General features: G+C 37.8%; 1 protein-coding gene across 1 annotated transcript; it reads left to right on the top strand.

Moving 5' to 3' along the window:
• The first annotated feature begins 12941 nt into the window (after positions 1-12941).
• FBXL21P lies at positions 12942-18248 on the top strand. The gene is made up of 4 exons (XM_010359906.2): positions 12942-13322; positions 13786-13908; positions 16831-17002; positions 17370-18248. The coding sequence occupies exons 1-4, from the start codon at positions 12957-12959 to the stop codon at positions 18011-18013; spliced, it is 1305 nt and encodes a 434-aa protein (XP_010358208.1). The 5' UTR covers positions 12942-12956; the 3' UTR covers positions 18014-18248.
• Positions 18249-19307: the final 1059 nt, after the last annotated feature.

Here is a 19307-nt window from a genome sequence, read left to right on the forward strand (position 1 = left end):
GCAGTCAACCATGTCTATGTGACCAAACTCCAATGACAACATGAAAGAGCTTCCCTGATTGACAGTACTCTATTATGTATTGCCATACATTGTTGCCTGGAGAAATTTAACACTGCTCATGATTTTGCTGGAAGAGGACACTTGGAAGCTCTACATATGGATTTTTTTTTTTTTTTTTGGGTATTCTTCTCCATGCTTCTCTTTCCTTGGATTATTTTAATCTGTATCCTTTCACTGTAATCAACTACAACGATGAATATAACAGCTTTCCATGAGTTTTGTGAGTCCTTCTGACAAATTGTCACATTTGAGGTTGATCTTGAGAATCCATAAGCTCTGAAGTTGGTGTCAAAAGTTCAAGCTGTCTTGAGGGTTTCTCAGAAATGTCCAACATGCATCACGCCCCCACCCACCCCACCAAAATGGAAATGTGAAATGTGAAAATATTTTTAGTGTAAATTTTGTTGCACAATTTTACTTGTAACAGTCAGTACAGATGTCCCCAAACATTCCAGGTTTCTTCTTCCAGGCATAAGGTAGGACAGCATTTCCTCACCTAATTTAAGTTAGGTGTTGTCATTTTAGCTAGCTTTGGCCAATGAAGTAAGAACAGAACTGACAGACAGTTAGAAGTTAAGGTGCGGTGTATGGGCCTCAGTGTCTCTTTCCCATGGTCACAGACTATTTTTCCAGACAGTGGCTGCTCTGAAATCCTTGGTCTCAGAATGAATACAACAGGGATGAGAGCTTCTAGCTGAATTGTGACAGAAATGTAGCATGACTGAGAAATAAACCTTTTTTGCATTAAATCACAGCCATTTGTTATTTCAGCATAATCTAGCCTATTCTGACTTAACCAAAATCTTTATTTGCTCAAAGCTTAATAATAATACTTTCTTTAAAAGATCTGTACAACGATGTTCTTTTTTGTATCACAAATGGCATATTGTGTATTCCTATATTGTAAAGTATATCATAATTATCTGACCAACATCATTTTAGGTATGGTTCTTTCTATCAAAATCTAATATATTTATATCAATAATTAAAATTCTAGAAAAATTTTCCATAATATTCACAGAAATGCACCAAGATACATGATCTTCACAGCCTACTTTATAATAGTAAAAACTAAATGTCCAGCAATAGAAGAAGGTTAAAATAATTGCAATGTTTCCATATAAGGAAATTTCTCATTTGGCCATTATGAAGTATGAGGAAGAGATTTCTCATTACAACCAAGATAGAGAAATAGATTGTCCCTCTGCATGAAAGAACAAAAACACAAAACCAGAACCAACCAACCAAACAACAAAATCAACAAAAAACAATACACAAAGTATTTGAAACAATGACTTTTGTAGGAATACAAAGGGAATGATCTTTTTCCTCCTTGTCATTATATAGGTCACAGCCAGCATCCATCCCTATGACAACAGGTTAACAAGAGAAAAGCATAACAAAGTTATTTGATCATAGCTTTATGTGATCTGGGAATCTTCAGAACGAAGACACAAAGGTACAGGGGAGCTATCTGATTTTTGTTTGGGTTTGATGAAGCAGGGACAGTGTGTAGAAATGTAATTAGATGAACAAAAGTGTATGAGCTAATGGTAATAGGCTGATTGGGAAAAACCTAGCAAGGTCTGTTTGATTAGATTCTTCCTGAAGAAGAAATACTGTAGCATTTCTTCTTCCTGGGTATAGGGTAGGACCCTTCTGGAATGAGGATCTTAATTTCTTTACAGCCAGCTGTTACCCAAAAGGCAGAGGAAGGTTAGAGCAACATTTTTAGGTTTTATGGTTGGCTTTGGGGGAAAACGGTTCTGGCTTCTATGATCCACCTTGGGGAAGAGGAATTCTAGTTTTTATGGTTTGCCTCAGGGGAGTATGAGGGGTGAGAGACAGAAGGGCAAAAGATCAGAGAGAAACTTTGCTTTTGAGGCTGCTTCTAAGGTCTTCACTTTGGAGTCATTTTCAGAGCTCCAATACTTTTAAGAAACAAGACATCAGGCAACAAAAGACAAAGATCTCCAAGAGATAAGAAACAAATGAGATAAATCCTATGATTACCCCTATTTTGTTGCCTTAAAAGAATGTCTAGTCTGCTACACAGAGAAGGGGAATCCAGACTAAGTTTAGTGGACACCCTGAGTTTAGTAATTGACAATATGCTGCTAAGGCAGTACTTGTGGGTATATTTATAGCACTGCATGCCTATGTTAGAATAGAAGAAAGGTCTCAAATCAGTGAACTCAGAGTCTACCCTGAGAAACTAGAAAATACATAGCAATTTAAATTCAAAAGAAAGGAAATAAAGATGAGAAGAGAAACCAATGCAATATAAAGCAGAAAAAATAATAGAGAAAATTAATTAAACCAAAGGCTGGTTCTTGGAGAAGATCGATAAAATTGATAATCCTTAAACCAGACTGATCAGATAAAAAAGAGTGTAAACACAAATGACCAACATCAGGAATGAAAGAGTGACATCATTATAGATACCACAGACATTAAAATAAGAGAACATTATAAACAATATTATATCTATCAATTTAACAATCCAGATGAAATGGATAGATTTATTTAAAGATATAAACTACCAAAGCTCCTTTAAGAAGAAATAGATAACCTAACCCAATAGAAGAAAAGCCCTATATTTATTAAAGTAATTGAATTTCTGGTTAAAAGCCTTCCCACAAAATAAACTCCAGACCCAGATGGCTTTATTAGTGAATTCAACCAAACATTTCAGAATAAATAATACCATTTCTATATAGACTCTTCCAGAATTGAATAGGAGGAAATACTTCTCAGCTTGCTTTATGAGGCTTGGATTACTCGATATCAACATTTTACAAAGATATTACTAAAAAAGAAAAGTACAACCTATATCCCCCATGAACCTAGATGCAGAAATTCTAAACAAAATTTTAGGAAATTGACTCAAACAACAGGTAAAAAGGATAACAAATTATGATAAAATAAGTCTTTTGCCAGAAATGCAAGGTTGGTTTAACATTTGAAAATCAATGTAGTTCATCATTTTAATAAACTTAAAGGGAAAACAATAAGATTATTTCAATTGACACACAAAAGTACTTCACAAAATCTAACATCCATTCCTCATCTAAAAATTCTCAGCAAAGTAGGAATAAAAGGGAATTTTCTTAATCTGATGAAGAGCATCTATGCAATACGCATATCCATGCAATATGTCAATGATTAAAGATGAAGCATTTTCCCTCTTAGATGAGGAACAAGACAAAAGAGTCTGTTCTCACCTTGATGTAGAAATCAGTTTGGGGAGAATTCACTTCTTAAAAATAAGGAGTCTTCAAACCAATGAATGTCATTGATATATCTCATTATTAATGTTAATTATTTAACATTGTACTGGTGATATAGTGCAATCGGGAAAGAAAAAATAAAAATGCATTTTATATTGAAAGAAAAACTGTCTTTATTCACAAACAACATGACCGTCTATGTAGAAAATCCAATGGAATATATTAGATTCTAATAAAAATGTCTATTAATAAAACTAATAAGTGATTTTAGCAAGGTTGTAGGATACAAGACCAATATAAAAAAATCAATTGCATGTCTTCATACTGGCAACAAACAAATAGAAATTAAAATTTAAAAAACAATACTATTTACCATAACATTTAAAAACTATGAAATATCTAAGAATAGTTCTGACAAAACGTGTGTAAGACTTATACCCTGAAAACTGCAAATGTTGTTGAGAGAAATTAAAGAAGACTTAAGTAAATAAGAGTGCTCTATCAATCATGTTTGTTGAAGACACAACGTTTTAAAGATGCCAATACTCCCTAAGAATTCCAGCAATATTTTTGTAGATATTGACAAACTTGTTCTAAAAAAATCACACAGGAATGTAAAGAATCTAGAATAGACAAAACAATTTTGAAGAAGAAGTTGGAGGGCTAAAACTATGTGATTTCAGTACAAGTACTTGTTATAAAGCTACAGAAATCAAGACAATGTGATTTTAGTGTAAAGATGGGAAAATATATTAACGAAATAGAACAGAGGGTCTGCAAATATACCTATACAAACATGGACAACTGATTTCCCACAAAAGTGCAAAGGCAATTTAATGGAAAAATATAGTAGCCTTTTCAACAACTAGTGCTAGGTAAATTGGATGCAACCTGCACATGAAAAAAATACACCTTGACTTCTATCTTGCACCATACACAAACATTAACTCAAATAGATCATAGACCTAAATGCAAAATCTAAATCTATAAACCATGTAGAAGAAAATACAAAAGAAAGTCTTTGTGACCTTGACTTAGAAAAAAATTTCTTAAGTTTAACATCAAACAAATGATCCATAAAAAAACAAATTGATAAACTGGATTTCATCAAAATTAAAACTTCTGCTTTTCAAAAGGCACCATTAAGAAAACGATGCTGGCACGGGGCGCCATGGCTCATGCCTGTAATTCCATCACTTTGGGAAGCTGAGGCGGGTGGATCCCTTTGAGGTCAGGAGTTCAAGACCAGCCTGGCCAACATGGTGAAACCCCGTCTCTGGTGAAAACACAAAAACTTATCCAGGTGTGGTGGCACACGCCTATAATCCCAACTATCCGGGAGGCTGAGACAGGAGAATCTCTTGAACTCGGGAGGCAGAGCCTGCAGTGAGCCGAGATCAAGCCACTGCACTCCAGCCTGGCGACAGAGTGAGACTCCGTTTCAAAAAAAAAGAGAAAAGAAAAGAAAATGAGGCCAGACACAGTGGCTCACGCCTGTAATGCCAGCACTTTGGGAGGCTGAGGTGGGCGGATCCCCTGAGGTCAGGAGTTTGAGACCAGCCTGACCAACATAGAGAAACCCAGTCTCTACTAGAAATACAAAATTAGCCCAGACACAGTGGTGCATGCCTGTACTCCCAGCTACTCGGGAGGCTGAGGCAGGAGAATCACTTGAACCCAGGAGGCAGATGTTGCAGTGAGCCAAGATTGCACCATTGCACTCTAGCCTGGGCAATAAGAACGAAACCCCATCTCAAGGAAAAAAAAAAAGACATGCCACAGACTTGGAAAAAAAATAGTCACAATCATACATATCTGGCAGAAGTCCTGTATCCAGAATATATTTAAAAATTCTCAAAATACAATAATGAGAAAACAAACAACTCAATTTAAAATGGGCAAAAACATTGAACAGACACTTCATCAACGAAGATGTTCAGTTGGTAAATTAGCTTATGAAATTCAATAGGAAATTCATTATTCACTAGAGAAATGCAAATTAAAACTGCAGTGTGATGCCCCTAGATGCCTATCGATTAAGAAGACTGGTCATACCAAGTGTGAGTGAGGAGGTGGAGAAACTAGAACTCTAATACACTGCTGGTGGGAATGTAAAATAGTCCAACCTCTTTGGAAAACACGTTGACAGTCCTTTTTTAAAGTTAATCATAGACCTATCACACAATGCAGCTATTCTACTCGTAGGTATTAATATTTACTCCAAAGTAGTGAAAGCATATATCCATTTAAAATTGAAAAGTAAAGGCAGCTTTATGTATAACACCCTCAAACAAGAAATAATCCAAATTTCTGTCATGAGATGAATGCATAAACAGTCTGTGGTATAACCATACAATGGAATGCTACTTGACAATAAAAAGAAAGGAACATCATATAGGCAACAACATAGACATGTCAAAACAATTATGCTTAGTGCAAAAAGCTAGACCACAAGGAAGAGTACACACTGTGTGATTCAATTTATGTTACAATAAGAAACAGAATCTAATCTATAGGGTCACCAAGCAGAAAGGAGAGGAGCCCGAAGGAGGAATTACCGCGCAAAATAGGAAAACTTTTGGGAGATTTGTGTATGTTCATTATCTTGATTACAGTGGTAGTTTCAACGGTGTCACAACTTGTCAAATTACACTGCAAGTATGTGGAGTTTGTCAATTATACTTCAATAAAGTTATTCGGAAAAAAAGTATGAAAGAATCTGTGTATCAATATGAACTGTATCCTTGACAGTAGGCAAAAGAGTAAGTTCCCGAAAGTTACGTATAGCTTGATCTCAGATTTTAAAACGTGAACAAGAAAAAATAAAGTCCTTATCTATCACTATATACTTGTTTGCGTATTGGTCTGGTAGTTTACACAGTGAACTATTGAGTGATCATACCTGGGGGCTGAGTTGTACAGCACGAACAAGGAGAGGTGATATACACACATTTCACACTGAGCTGTTATCACTTGATATGTAGACGGTTCCTTTCAATGACAGTTGACCCTTGAACAACACGGGTTTGAACTGCATGGATCCACTTACACATGGATTTCCATACTGCAGATACTATATTACACAGTACATAATATATATAACATACAGCATACGTGTTCATCCAAAGTTTATGTTCTTGGTAAGGCTTCAGTCAACAGTAGGCTATTAATTGTTAAGTTTTGGGGAAGTCAAAAGTTATACCCCGATCGACTGTGCAGGGTTTGGCGCCCCTAACCTCTCTTCCCATTGCTCGAGGGTCACCTGCAATTGTGCATTGATAAAGGGGTGCGCTTCACCGGCAGTAAGTCCCAGAAACCACAAGCGTTGGAGTCACAGGCAGGTGGCCACGGGGAATTAGCTGAAGACCAGCAGGCAGGAAGCCTCCCACATGCTACCTAAGGGGCGCTCCCGGAACCGCAGCCCCCGTGGGAGGAGGGGCTGGGGGCTCAGATCGCCGTGCGTGACTCCGAGCTCTGCCAGGTGGGCGCCAGCTCCAGCACTGCCGCCTGCGGTGGGAGGCGGCCTCTGAGGAGAGAGCGCGAGGCGGGGCCAGGCGGGGCGGAGCCTTGGGCCGCTGCAGTCTGCGCGCACCCCGGCGCCTAGGCGCTCCTGTGCCCCCAGTGCGCGGAGCCGGCGTCTTTCGCGCACGTCACGGCGCCGACCGGACCGCCGGACTCCAGCGCCTTGGCCCGGCCCGCGAACGCCGAGCACGCGCGGAAACCCTTGAAAGGTAGCACATCTTTCGGGTGTCGCGGGGGCACCGCCGGCGGTGGCGACGTGGGGCGGGATGGGCGCGCTCTTCTTGCCCGGGAGGCTTGTGCTCGCGCCCTGCGCCACGTCTGGGAGGTCACCTGCGGCCCCGTGCCCCCTGGAGCGACCGCTTCAGCCGCCCGGGCCCAGCCGCCCCCGAAGCCGGGGTGAGCGGGACCTGACTCGGACCGCCAGTGCTGAAGTGCAAGTGCAGCCCCAGGGCGTCCGCTTTCTCGCGGGGTTGGGTTTCCGCAACGCTGGGCGCCCACCCGGCCACCCCATGAACCGCGCGTCTGGCTCTTCGGTGGAGTGAGCCTAGAAAGGGCGGCGTTCGTCCAGTGATCACTGATACCCGAGGTTGCTTTTTGCACGACTGCTTGCAGCTAACTTCGCAGGAGTTGATAGTTACCACAAAGAAATGTCAAAAAGTAGCCTTCTCGCGAGTTGAAAGCGCTCATCTGTGCGCTTTAAGGTGTTCCGTCTTTGTCTTTGGCGAGTGTGCCTTTTAAGACGCTTCCAAAATAAGAAATTGAAGAAGAAATTATGATTATTTTCTCCCGGAAAAATCTTGCAAAAATGATTTCTGGAAACACCTGTGTTCGTTGTTAGCTCCCTTAGCATGCCCAGCCCGAGGCGGGCTCCCCCTGGCTTGAAAGGCCTCCCCGCGGATGGGCCTTGCTTGCTGTCCGCTCCCTTTTCCCTTCCAGAGTCGGAGACGCGACTTTGGGGTCGATGTGGAGAGAGAAACAGATGCCCTTGGCGCCCCCCATTCAGGGATTTTCACAAACTGCCCGGTTCAGCTTTGCCCCTTGCGTCTCCAAAGGTGTTTTCAATCTACATATATTTGGAAAACTTCAGTTTTCGTATGATTTATTTAAAAATAAGCATACATATTATGTGTATTAGGAAGTAAAACTTTTCTTCTTAAATTGATATGTGCTGATACCACAGAGAGACTTGAGTGTAGAAAATCGCTGAACCAGTGACAAAGTGCCAGAACACTGCAAAGATGGCAGCTTCTGCTTTAGGAAATATTTGACATAAATATTTTTCATCTCTTGTCTCCTTAATACCTGGGTGATATTTTTATTTGATTTGAAATTTTAAAAAGAATTGTAACTTTTAGACTTAGAAGGGAACTTAGAGTCTTATGGGCTGCAAAGTACATAAATCTTTTTGACAGTGTCTCCAACAAATTATGTTTTGTTCGTTGCTTGGATTATATTTAGTAGAAAGAGGTGTTGCCCCATTCTTTTGTTGGAAAACTGTGTGTTTTTATGTATATTTTGGAGCGCGAGGCTTCGGCCCTCCTGTCCAGGCCATGCTTTCCCTGCCATTGCACTGGTAACTAGGATTTCAGACTCCTTAACATAGACCATCTGCCTGGGGCAACAATCTGATGGCTCATCGTGAAACTTTAGGAAGGAGATTAAATAAAGGACATTTAACCGTTATTTCCGTTTACTTTTGCTGCTCCCAACACATTTATCCACCCTTTTCAGATAATTTTGCATCTATATTCCTATATTCTGTTATCTGTAGTATTCTCCTATTATTTCTATTGTTGTGACCATTGAAAACTTGAAACTATTAAAAGTAACTTTTGGGTATTCATTTCACCAATCTGAAAGAACCTAGTGATGGTGCAGAGGAGAGCTGCTTCCATGGCCTTTAGTGAGTTGACTGTGGATGTTCAGTCAGTCTTCATCTCATCTGTCTTTGATAATCTTGCCCTCAAGAATACTGTGGGCAATCTCTAAGATACTTTTAGAGATCCCATTCATGTGGTCACCTGATCTACCAAATTAGAAAACACATCAAAAAAGACATTTAAGTTAAGGTGGTTAGTGGAGCTCCTCAGTGCTAATAAACTTGTTTCATACTCTGAAGTTGTGCTGAAGATCCATGTCCAACTTTCTCTTTTCTCCCTTTTTGGAAGAATGGCTTATCACTTGGTGGGGTCCTGTATTCTGGTTTTGTTCCCTACCTGTCCTCAACATTCTCGTGACTATGAGACAGCCATCACGTTCCTTCAGCAACCAGAGAAGTAATTCATCTGATTCAGAAGACTTCAGTGAACTGATCTAAGTAGTGGTGCGCTATCTTCTTATTGGTCTTAGGTAGCAACTCCCTATTGATATGTCAGTATTATGTCAGTATTCTCACATGAAGAATGGCCTATTGGCACAGAAATTAGCCATAAGCGTAACTCAGGAGAAAAGTTTCTGCATTAAATAAAATTGTGTGTTACCTGATTTGAGGAATAACTAGTAACTCGACTTGTCTTTCTTTTATTTTTGGTGTTTCACTGAAAGTGTTCCCTGGAGTTCCTTTCCCTCTACTTCTGGAATAAAGGAAGGACAGCCAACCGTGGCATTATCTGGAAAACTGTGGAACAGTAGGTGGCAGTAAGGAAATCAAATGGTAGATCCTGAGCTCAAATACATTCCGCTAGCCTGTCCTCCCCAGTTCTGCTTTAGGAGTTGGATTCAGAGAGAAATGGAAAATTAACAGGTGGTAGACAGTAGAGTTTTAAGGGAACTGTTTAGTAAATTAATAGGTTGCCTTGTTTACCTCCTCTGTGTAGTTGAGTTTGGTTTACAAAAGTAGTAGAATGTATTTATTTATTTTTACCTTACGACATTTATTCATGATGCCAAGGCTCTGAGTTTTATCCTGCTGTAGACCTATATTACTATTTTCTTCAATTTCCATAGACTTTCCTGCTAACTCTGACAAGTCATTTTCCTGAAATTTGGCAAACCTCAAAGAGAGTATGACTGAATCGATGCCATCTCTATCACTATATATGAAATGATTTTTAAATATGAAGCATATATTCTATTAACAGAGACTAGTCCAACTATATTCATATGGGAATGATAAAATAATAAAAATCACATGTCTGCCTCTTTACTATAACTGTAATGGTATTATGCGCTGCTAAAATCTGGAACTGGAAGATTTACAAAGCCTATAAACAAATAATTGTGGTCATGAATTCTCTCACATTTGTTGTAGTATCTCTCTATAGACATTAATTAAAATATGGATTCTTAGAGTCCATTCACTCTTTGATCCATAGACTTGGTAGAGCCTCAAGAATAATTCCTGGGAATCGTAACAAGATTTCCACTAACCATGCTAGTTTTTTGGAGTTTGTTTTTGTTTTTGTTTTGTTTTATTTTGTTTTGTTTTAGTTTTTGAGACAGGGTCTCACTCTGTTGCCCAGTCTGGAGTGCAGTGGCATGATCTCAGCTCACGGCAACTGCTGCCTTCCTGCCTCAGCCTCCCAAGTAGCTGGGATTACAGGCGTGCACCACTACCACCCAGCTAATTTTTGTATTTGTAGTAGAGGCGGGGTTTCACCATGTTGGCCGGGCTGATCTTGAACTCCTGACCTCAAATGATGCACCCGCCTCAGCCTCCCAAAGTGCTGGGATTACAGGCGTGAGCCACCGCACCCGGCAGGGCTAGTTTTTTAATGAACAACAACAAAAAACAGTATTAGAATCAATAATTTCCTAGCAAAATCCTTCAATATACAGAGTGATATATAAAGAGCCTAAGCATAGAAATTACTGGATGTTTATTTATGTATTCTGATGAATGTGTTTTTGTGGTATTTTACCAAGATAAGAAGTGAAATCAAATAGATGTTGGTGAGTACCCCACGGCAACCATTGCTTCATTTCATTGGTTTAGAGTGAACTCTAATCTGGAAGCCTTCCTTAGGTAAGAAAGGCTTGAAAAAGAAATGATCGACTTTTTAAATGGTCACATATCTTTAGGCTAGACTGTTTAGATTAACGTCTTCAAGCTAATAAAGATCAATTTGTCTAAAATATATTTTACAATATACATAGCTATAAAATTACATGAAATTTTTGATTTGTGGATGAGTATAATCTTTATGCTTTGAAGATTATACAACTTAAAAGAAAATTAAAATATCATTTTTAAGAAGTTACTGGTATTAATATAATACCCTTAATTACTTATTGCGATTCTACTATCAGTGAATTGGCAATTTAATGATATTATTAAATAATTTTAACAATCCATGCCACATACAATGAGATTTAATATATAGCACAGTCCCTCTGTTTAGAACTGCCAGGTAGTTTTCTAACCTGGCATTTGAGTGATGTCTTTATGTGAGCATCACTGGTTTTCAAGTAAACGATTCTATTAAGGGTAACTTCTTTATAAAAACTTAGTGAAAATTTATCCATTTTGTAGATTTCCAAATGATACGGTTACAAGCAAAATGTCATTGACTATGCTCCACATCAGAGTTTAGAATCCAGCATCTCTTCTTGTACCTTTCAGTATTAAGGAGTTAGCATTGAAGAGTAGTAGATCAGGCCTTTTAAAATAGCATATGCTTTGAATTCTTGGTAGTCAGCAGTTTCACATGGTCTACATAGTATTGCTGGACAGGGCCTGAGTCATGCCTGTAACTGGTTTAGTCAGACTAAAATGTATGTGGTAGCTCTTTTGCCTGATGCTTGAGATGCAGCTTTGTAACTATTTTTGCTTCTCATTTCAGTTTTCCAAACCCTAAAGATGACTTTTCATTGTGTTCAGTGACTTTACAGGTCATTCCTGCTTCTGGGATCAAACTCTATGTTGTGCTTAAGAAATGTGTCACATCAGACACAGTGAATCACAAGACAGAGATAGTTTCTTATTACATAAATATTTTATTAGATTTCAAGGTGTGTTTCAGTTATGACACTGAATCTTCCCTGTGTACATTCCTAATATTGCAGGGGTTAAAGGGGGGTTATATAGTTAACCAAAGTTCAGTAAAGTTCAGAACCACTCTTACCATTATTTTATTTTGCCTTTCAAATAATTGTATACTTAAAATACTTTGTATTCTTATATAAAATATATGTACAAGATGACCATATATACTTGGACATATCTGGACTTCAAATTTGCTGGAACTTAGTTGTGTCCCAAGCTGGCTAGTATCTAGAGATTCATCATTTCTGTTTGGAGGGTAAGAATGCTCATTCCCTGGCTGCTTTACTGGAGAGGATCAGGTGTGTTGCTTGAACTAAGACTTTGTCCCTGCCATATCTAACTTCTCTGAGCTCCTGTGTCCTGGCTGTCATCTGAAAATTGTTGCAGATCATTTGAGTTTTTGTTAGAGTTTTGATTTGACTTAAGTAGTGAAAACAGTTCAGAAAACTGCACTGAACAATTTAATATACCAACACAGACTACAACTAAACTATCTGCTGGTACTTTAATCCTCACATTGATCTTATAGGTACTTTTCTTGTTGGAGATGAGGAAACTGAGGCTTAGAGTAATTTGTTCTGACAAGATCATATGGTTAGTAAGTAGCGGAGTAGGGACTTATCTAGACCTATGCTTTTAATTGTGTTTTACTATTTCCCAGCCCTCCCAGGTTTTTGTGTATGCGGTTTTTTTGTTTGTTTGTTTGTTTGTTTAGCACAATTGCAATGTGATACTTCCTCCTTTAAAATTAAAATACAATAATTGACTAGGAAAAAAAGAAAAAAAAACCTGGGACATACACTGCTTCCTTGGACATTTCCTCCTGGAAGCCTCCCAAGCCACCTCCTCCACACACAAACTCAATCACATGCATCCTTTTTTCTTTCCATTGAAACTTATCCCAACTTTGGTCCTAGCATTTATCACTGTATTTCACCATTTGACCATAGGTCTTTGAGAACAGGTTTGTACTTCTTTATCTCTGTATGCCCAGCACGAGGTAGCACCTATCCATGCGTGAAAGTGGAAGATACCTACTAAAATTGTATTAATTAAACAATTTTTCATTTTCTAATGTTATTCTGTACAGTTAGAGTGCCAATATTTGGTGGAAATGTGAAAAAACTATCAGACACTGAACACTTTCTAATGTTTACAGAATGAAGAGGAACAGTTTATCTGTTGAGAATAAAATTGTCCAGTTGTCAGGAGCAGTGAAACAGCCAAAACTTGGGTTCTACTCTTCTCTCAACCAGACTCATACGCACACAGTTCGTTTAGACTGGGGGAGTTTGCCTCACCATGTAGTATTACGAATTTTTCAGTATCTTCCTTTACTAGATCGGGCCCGTGCATCTTCTGTATGTAGGAGATGGAATGAAGTTTTTCATATTCCTGACCTTTGGAGAAAGTTTGAATTTGAACTGAACCAGTCAGCTACTTCATATTTTAAGTCCACTCATCCTGATCTCATTCAGCAGATCATTAAAAAGCATTCTGCCCATCTTCAATATGTCAGCTTTAAGGTAAGAAAAATAAGCATTAAATGGAAACCATGACTTACATTTTGTTAACAATGCTTTTGTATATCTAGAGCCTTATTTTGAGGCAGTCAGTGAGTTTTGCAAAGCATTTTATCCGAAGCGGTTTCCTGTTTTTCTACAGTTACTTGCATCTATTGAAGTGTAGAACTTGAACTGTAATTGAAAAACTTAAAATGCAGTTTCCATCATTTGTATGCCGTTATTAAAATTCAGGTAATTGTAAAAGATTTGAAAATATGACGTGCTTGGAAAGCTAATTTGTCATCATCTCTGTTTTTCATTTTATAGTCTGAGACATTTTGTACGAAGAAAAAGTACTCATTTAGACGATAACTCAAGGAATGAATAAAATTTTGCAACTGAATTCTACTAAATAATTACATTGCCATTATTTCTGATAAATTATCTTCAGGAAATTATTTGAGATTAAAAATTGTCTGTCTAGGTTGACAGTAGTGTCGAGTCAGCAGAAGCTGCCTGTGGTATACTCTCTCAGCTGGTAAATTGTTCCATCCAGACCTTGGGCTTGATTTCAACAGCCAAGCCAAGTTTCATGAATGTATCAGAGGTAAGGATATTATGCGTTTTTGATGAGCTGTACTACAATCCCTAAAGACTGCGAAACTAGGCAAAAGCCATTTTTTCCTAAAGACAGACCATCTCCTATTTGTATTCAAAGTACTATTTCAAGCTGTTTTCTGTTGACTAGCACTTATTTTTGCAAAAATAGTTTATGCATGTTTTCATTCTTTAGATATATTTTGTAACTGTAGTCATTGTTCCCACAGTGTCATTAATATAAAATTTGGATATTGTGCTTATTTTACTTTGAACATAGAGCATGTAGAGGCAATAGTGGATGTTTTTCCTGTGATTCTGTGGCCTCTCTTTTGGAGGTGGAACAATATAATATTTAACTAAATGAACTACGCTTGCTAGCATGATGTTTACATTCATGCAGTAGGAACTCCAAAAGAAAAGTGGCTTAAAAACATGATCAAAGTATATTTCTCTCACATTAAAGAAATTGATAGGTGAGAGTCCATAGCTGGTATGAAGGTGGTAGGAACCTCGGTTTCTTCCAGCTGCTCCACTCTCTCCAAGGTGTGTCTTCAAGATGACCATCTGAGCTCCAACCATCATGTCCTTGCTCTGGGGGCTAGGGTGTTAGACATGGGGGAAGAAGGGTGTGCCTTCTCCTTATCAAGGAGACCACCCAAAAGTACTACACAGTGTTTTCTGTTTACCTCTAAGTCTGACCACACCAGATTCCAGGGAGTCTGGGGAATCTTTGAGCTGGGTGGCAGTGTGCCCAGCTAAAAATTGGAACTGATTTAACACACAAAGGAAGAATGGTTGCCGGGAAGCAACCAGCCACGCTCTGCCATAGAAACTAATACCGTATTCTCCTCGTTCAGACTTCAACCTGAATGCCGTCTCCTTGGAGAGCCCCTCCTTAACTGTGAAAATGGCACCCCCTGCTCCAGTAATAATGTACCCTACTGTTACATTATTTTTATCTTCTTCATATCATTCATCAGTACTTGAAACCACCTTTTTTTTTTAATGTGTTTATTCTCTTCTCCTTACACCAAACATAAACTCATTGAAGGCAGAGATTCTATTTTGTTTACCATTATAAACCTAGAGTCAGAATAGTGCCTGATATATGATAGGCATTAAATTATGGTAGTTGGTAAAGCTGGCTAATGGAAATTTTCCTATGGAAGAAGATAGAGGAATAGCAGCATCTCTCTTATAAACTGGGTCATGGCACTCTTCTAGCCAGTATTTCTGCTGGCCTGTTTATCTTCTAAAGGGATGTGCTGAAAAAAATGGGTCATTTAGGGATTAGAGTAATGTAAGTAATCCGATGAAATTTACCACTTCTAGATAGTTATTTCCTTGTTTATGAACTACAGAATCAGATTACCCTGAAATTCTTCTTATATTCTAAAAGCTGTCTCTAATGTTGCACATCAGCTTCCAGGGCCAGCTTCTAGGTTCGCTGGTGCAGTCACCAGAGCTAGATACCAGGAATTAATTAGCAAGCTTCATTTCAAGCTCTGCCTCTACTGTTTAAAGTGAGCTCTGGCAAGGTCATGGATCTCTCTGAGACTCAGTTTTTTAAATCTGTAAACTAAGGAAAAATAAAAGTATAGCATTTTGCCAAGTATAAATAGTACTAAACTAATACATTGTTATTATAATGAAATATGTACTCTAATGGTTTTTAAAGTCGTCCTTCAGGATTAAAGCAGTCAGTTGACAGTTGATTAAAGGGAAACTAAACCTTGTGTTTATATCTCCCTAATAATTTTGGCACCATAAAATTTACTGAAGAAGTCTAGCCTTCTGCCGTTTCAAAATTTGTGTAAACCAGTTTACGATTAGTATAAATCAATAAGTTTTCTTATAAATTAATGAACATTTATAACCAATTTGGTCATTCTGTTAGGCATAATAGAACCTTTGGTAGAATCCAACTTGATTGATTTTGAAAAGGGAAAAATGATCATGTACAGATTTGGTTTCCAGACTTTCTGTCTTTGCCAAAAGATACTGAATCTGAAAATTTCTGAAGTTCTACTCATTTTCAGGTCAAACTAGAAGTAAGCTTTAGTCTGTCAGTCTTCAAAGCATTTACAGACTTGGATTTACTTTGGATAATTTGCTAGGAAAAGGCTGTCACTGAAGATTGTGAAATCTTATAAAATGAATTAAAATATCATTTATTCATTCAACAAATTTTTATCGTCCATTTGCCATGCTATGTGCCAGATACTATTTTAAGTGCTAGACATATGGGAGTGGATAAATCAGATAAAAATTCTGTTTCTTCTAGGGTAGGGGTCAAAAAGATTCAGATAGCAAGTATTTCAGGCTTTGGGGGCCAACTAGTTACACCGCGACTACTCAACTCTAACACTGGAGTCTGAAAGCAGACACAAATACACAGACAATATTTAAATAACGGGCATGACTGTGTTCCCATCAGACAGTATTTAGGGATACTGAAATTCAAGTTTCATGTAATTTTCATGTCATAAAATACTATTCTTTAAAAAATTTTTCCAACCATTTAAAAATACAAAAACCATTCTTTGTGAGCCATACAGAAACAGACCATAGGCTGGATTTGGCAAGTTGTCTGTAATCTACCAACCCCTGTTCTAGGAAATAAATATACAATAATTGTGTCCTTTTAATATTGAAAACCAAATCCTTAATTGAAGTAATCGGAAGACATGTTTTATGAAATCTTTGGAGCTTTTTTTCCTCACTATTTTGTTTATCAGTTATAAAAAGTATAAAACTATACTTCATTATAAAAATATCTTCTACTGGAAAATGATTCTGTGGAAACAGCCATATGTTCATGGTTCTTCCTATGTTATCATTAGCATGTATTGATATGGTTTTAGTGAACTTCTTAAAGCTGTACATTTTAAAATAATGTTTTCATAATTTTTTCTTATGGCCATGCAAGTCTCATTTTGTGTCAGCACTTACAGTTGTTTTTATCAACTCAAAATCGTTATCATCAATCAAAATTGAAGATACACCAGTGGATGATCCTTCATTGAAGATTCTTGTGGCCAATAATAGTGACACTCTAAGACTTCTAAAAATGAGTAACTGTCCTCATGTTTCATCTGATGGTGGGTTACATTTTTTAAAGCTAGAATGATATGATATTTTTATTACAATAACTATAAAGATGCAGTTTCTTTTTGAAAATTATATTCCTATGAATCATAAATTATTTAAGTAAGTTTTTTCAAAAGACTTCTTAATCTGCAAGGTAGGTATAGTTATAGTAACCTTCTCCTGAGATATTTTAATTTTACATATATACATATGATTTTCATTATATACTTAATACCTCCTGGCAGACATGCTCTCAGAAGTTGTTAGATAGCTTTTTCGCAAATAATGAATAATTAATATCAAATTTAAATTTACAAAATACTGTATTAGGATCAATATGATTCTTTGTTCTTAAGAATTTTCCCCAACTTCCCACAGGAATTCTTTGTGTAGCTGATCATTGTCAAGGCCTTAGAGAACTGGCGTTGAATTATTATATCCTAACTGATGAACTTCTCCTTGCACTCTCAAGTGAGACTCATGTTAACCTTGAACATCTTCGAATTGATGTTGTGAGTGAAAATCCTGGACAGATTAAATTTCATGCTATTAAAAAACACAGTTGGGATGCACTTATTAAACATTCCCCTAGCGTTAATGTTGTTATGTACTTCTTTCTATGTGAAGAGGAATTTGAGATGTTCTTCAAAGAAGAAACCCCTGTTACTCACCTTTATTTTGGTTGTTCAGTCAGCAAAGTGGTTTTAGGACGGATAGGTCTCAACTGTCCTCGACTGACTGAGTTAGTGGTGTGTGCTAGTGGTCTTCAGCCTCTTGATAATGAACTTATTTGTGTTGCTGAACACTGTACAAACCTAACAGCCTTGGGCCTCAGCGAATGTGAAGTCAGCTGCAGTGCCTTCGTCGAGTTCGTAAGACTGTGTGGGAGAAGGCTAACACAGCTCTCTATAATGGAGGAAGTTTTGATCCCCGATGAGGATTATAGCCTAGATGAAATTCACACTGAAGTCTCCAAATACCTGGGAAGAGTGTGGTTCCCTGATGTGATGCCTCTCTGGTAATTGGCTACCAAAGATTCCGAAATTGTTGTTATTTTTTTTAGATCAGTATGATTAGCTGCTTTCCATCCAAGCAAATGTAAATTTTAAAATGTGTTGCTGCCATATTTTAGGTCAAATATTTGATTGTTTGCAAACTGTCTTAATGGATTGCTGCAGAAACGTTTGAAAAAAAAAATAAGAAATTTGAAAAGCAAGGAATTGCTGTAAATAGGGCACAAGCCCTGTATTTGGATTAGATGGTTGATATGCCAAAAACTGCAGATGGTTTCTAAGTAGATTTCTCAGCTTTCCTTGAAGGCATATTGTAGCTTGCTAAGTAAATGTGTAATATTGAACTTGGATTCTGTAAGTTATGTCATTTACTTTATTACATTGTTTTATTTGATTCTATTTTATCTTGGTATTAATATATTTTATAAAATATAAAATATTTTAAAGCTTATTTAATTATAACATTTTAGCACTATATGAGATTATCTTATGATTCAATAAATAACTTCTAATTTCCAAGGTACTTCAGATCCTACTTTATTATATTGAGAGATAATGGACATTCGATTAAAATTTTAAAATACTAACTCATTTCATAATGATACTGATGTGAAAAGAGAAGAGATACGCATTCTGATTGTTAGTTGGTAGACTATTTGAATAAAGCAGTAAATGCTGCAGGATGTGTTTGGGAGGGAGTCAGCATTCGCTGCCTCCTGCTATGGATCTGGAACTGTGCCAGATCCTCTGCATAAGTGATCTTAGAATTTAATTAGCAACACAGTTAGAACTCTTTAGTGGCTGCTTATTGTCTTAAGGGTGAAGATCTAGCCTTAAAATAACACACAAGGCCCTGCAAGGTCTGGTCCCTCCCTGCTGCTTTTGCCTCATTTCCCATCAAGCTGCCCCTTGCCCTTTGGTTCCCATTTCCTCTCAGTTCCTCAGAACTGCCCTGCACCCTCTAGTCACAAGGAATTGACTCGTACCTCTCTCTGCCTGGCTTACTCTCTGTGCTCCTCAGATCTTTCCTCTAGCTGTATGTCCTTGATCATAGAAGCCTTCCTGGACACCCGGCCCGTTCCCCGCTCATAGGTCAGATCCACGTTGTGCACTCTGTGCTGTGCACTCAGCACCCTGGCTTTACTGTGCAGCACTTATCCCTGTTATAATTCATCACTTACTGGTCTGATTATTACGAGTTTGTTCCATTACACTGTAAACTCCATCAGTGCAATATCATTGCTGGTTTTTGCTCCGTAGAATCGGCCATGCTAGTGGTTTTATCCCCAGAATCGGCCGTGCT

The sequence above is a fragment of the Rhinopithecus roxellana genome, chromosome 3 (genome assembly GCF_007565055.1).
Source record: "Rhinopithecus roxellana isolate Shanxi Qingling chromosome 3, ASM756505v1, whole genome shotgun sequence".
Classification (NCBI taxonomy): domain Eukaryota; kingdom Metazoa; phylum Chordata; class Mammalia; order Primates; family Cercopithecidae; genus Rhinopithecus; species Rhinopithecus roxellana.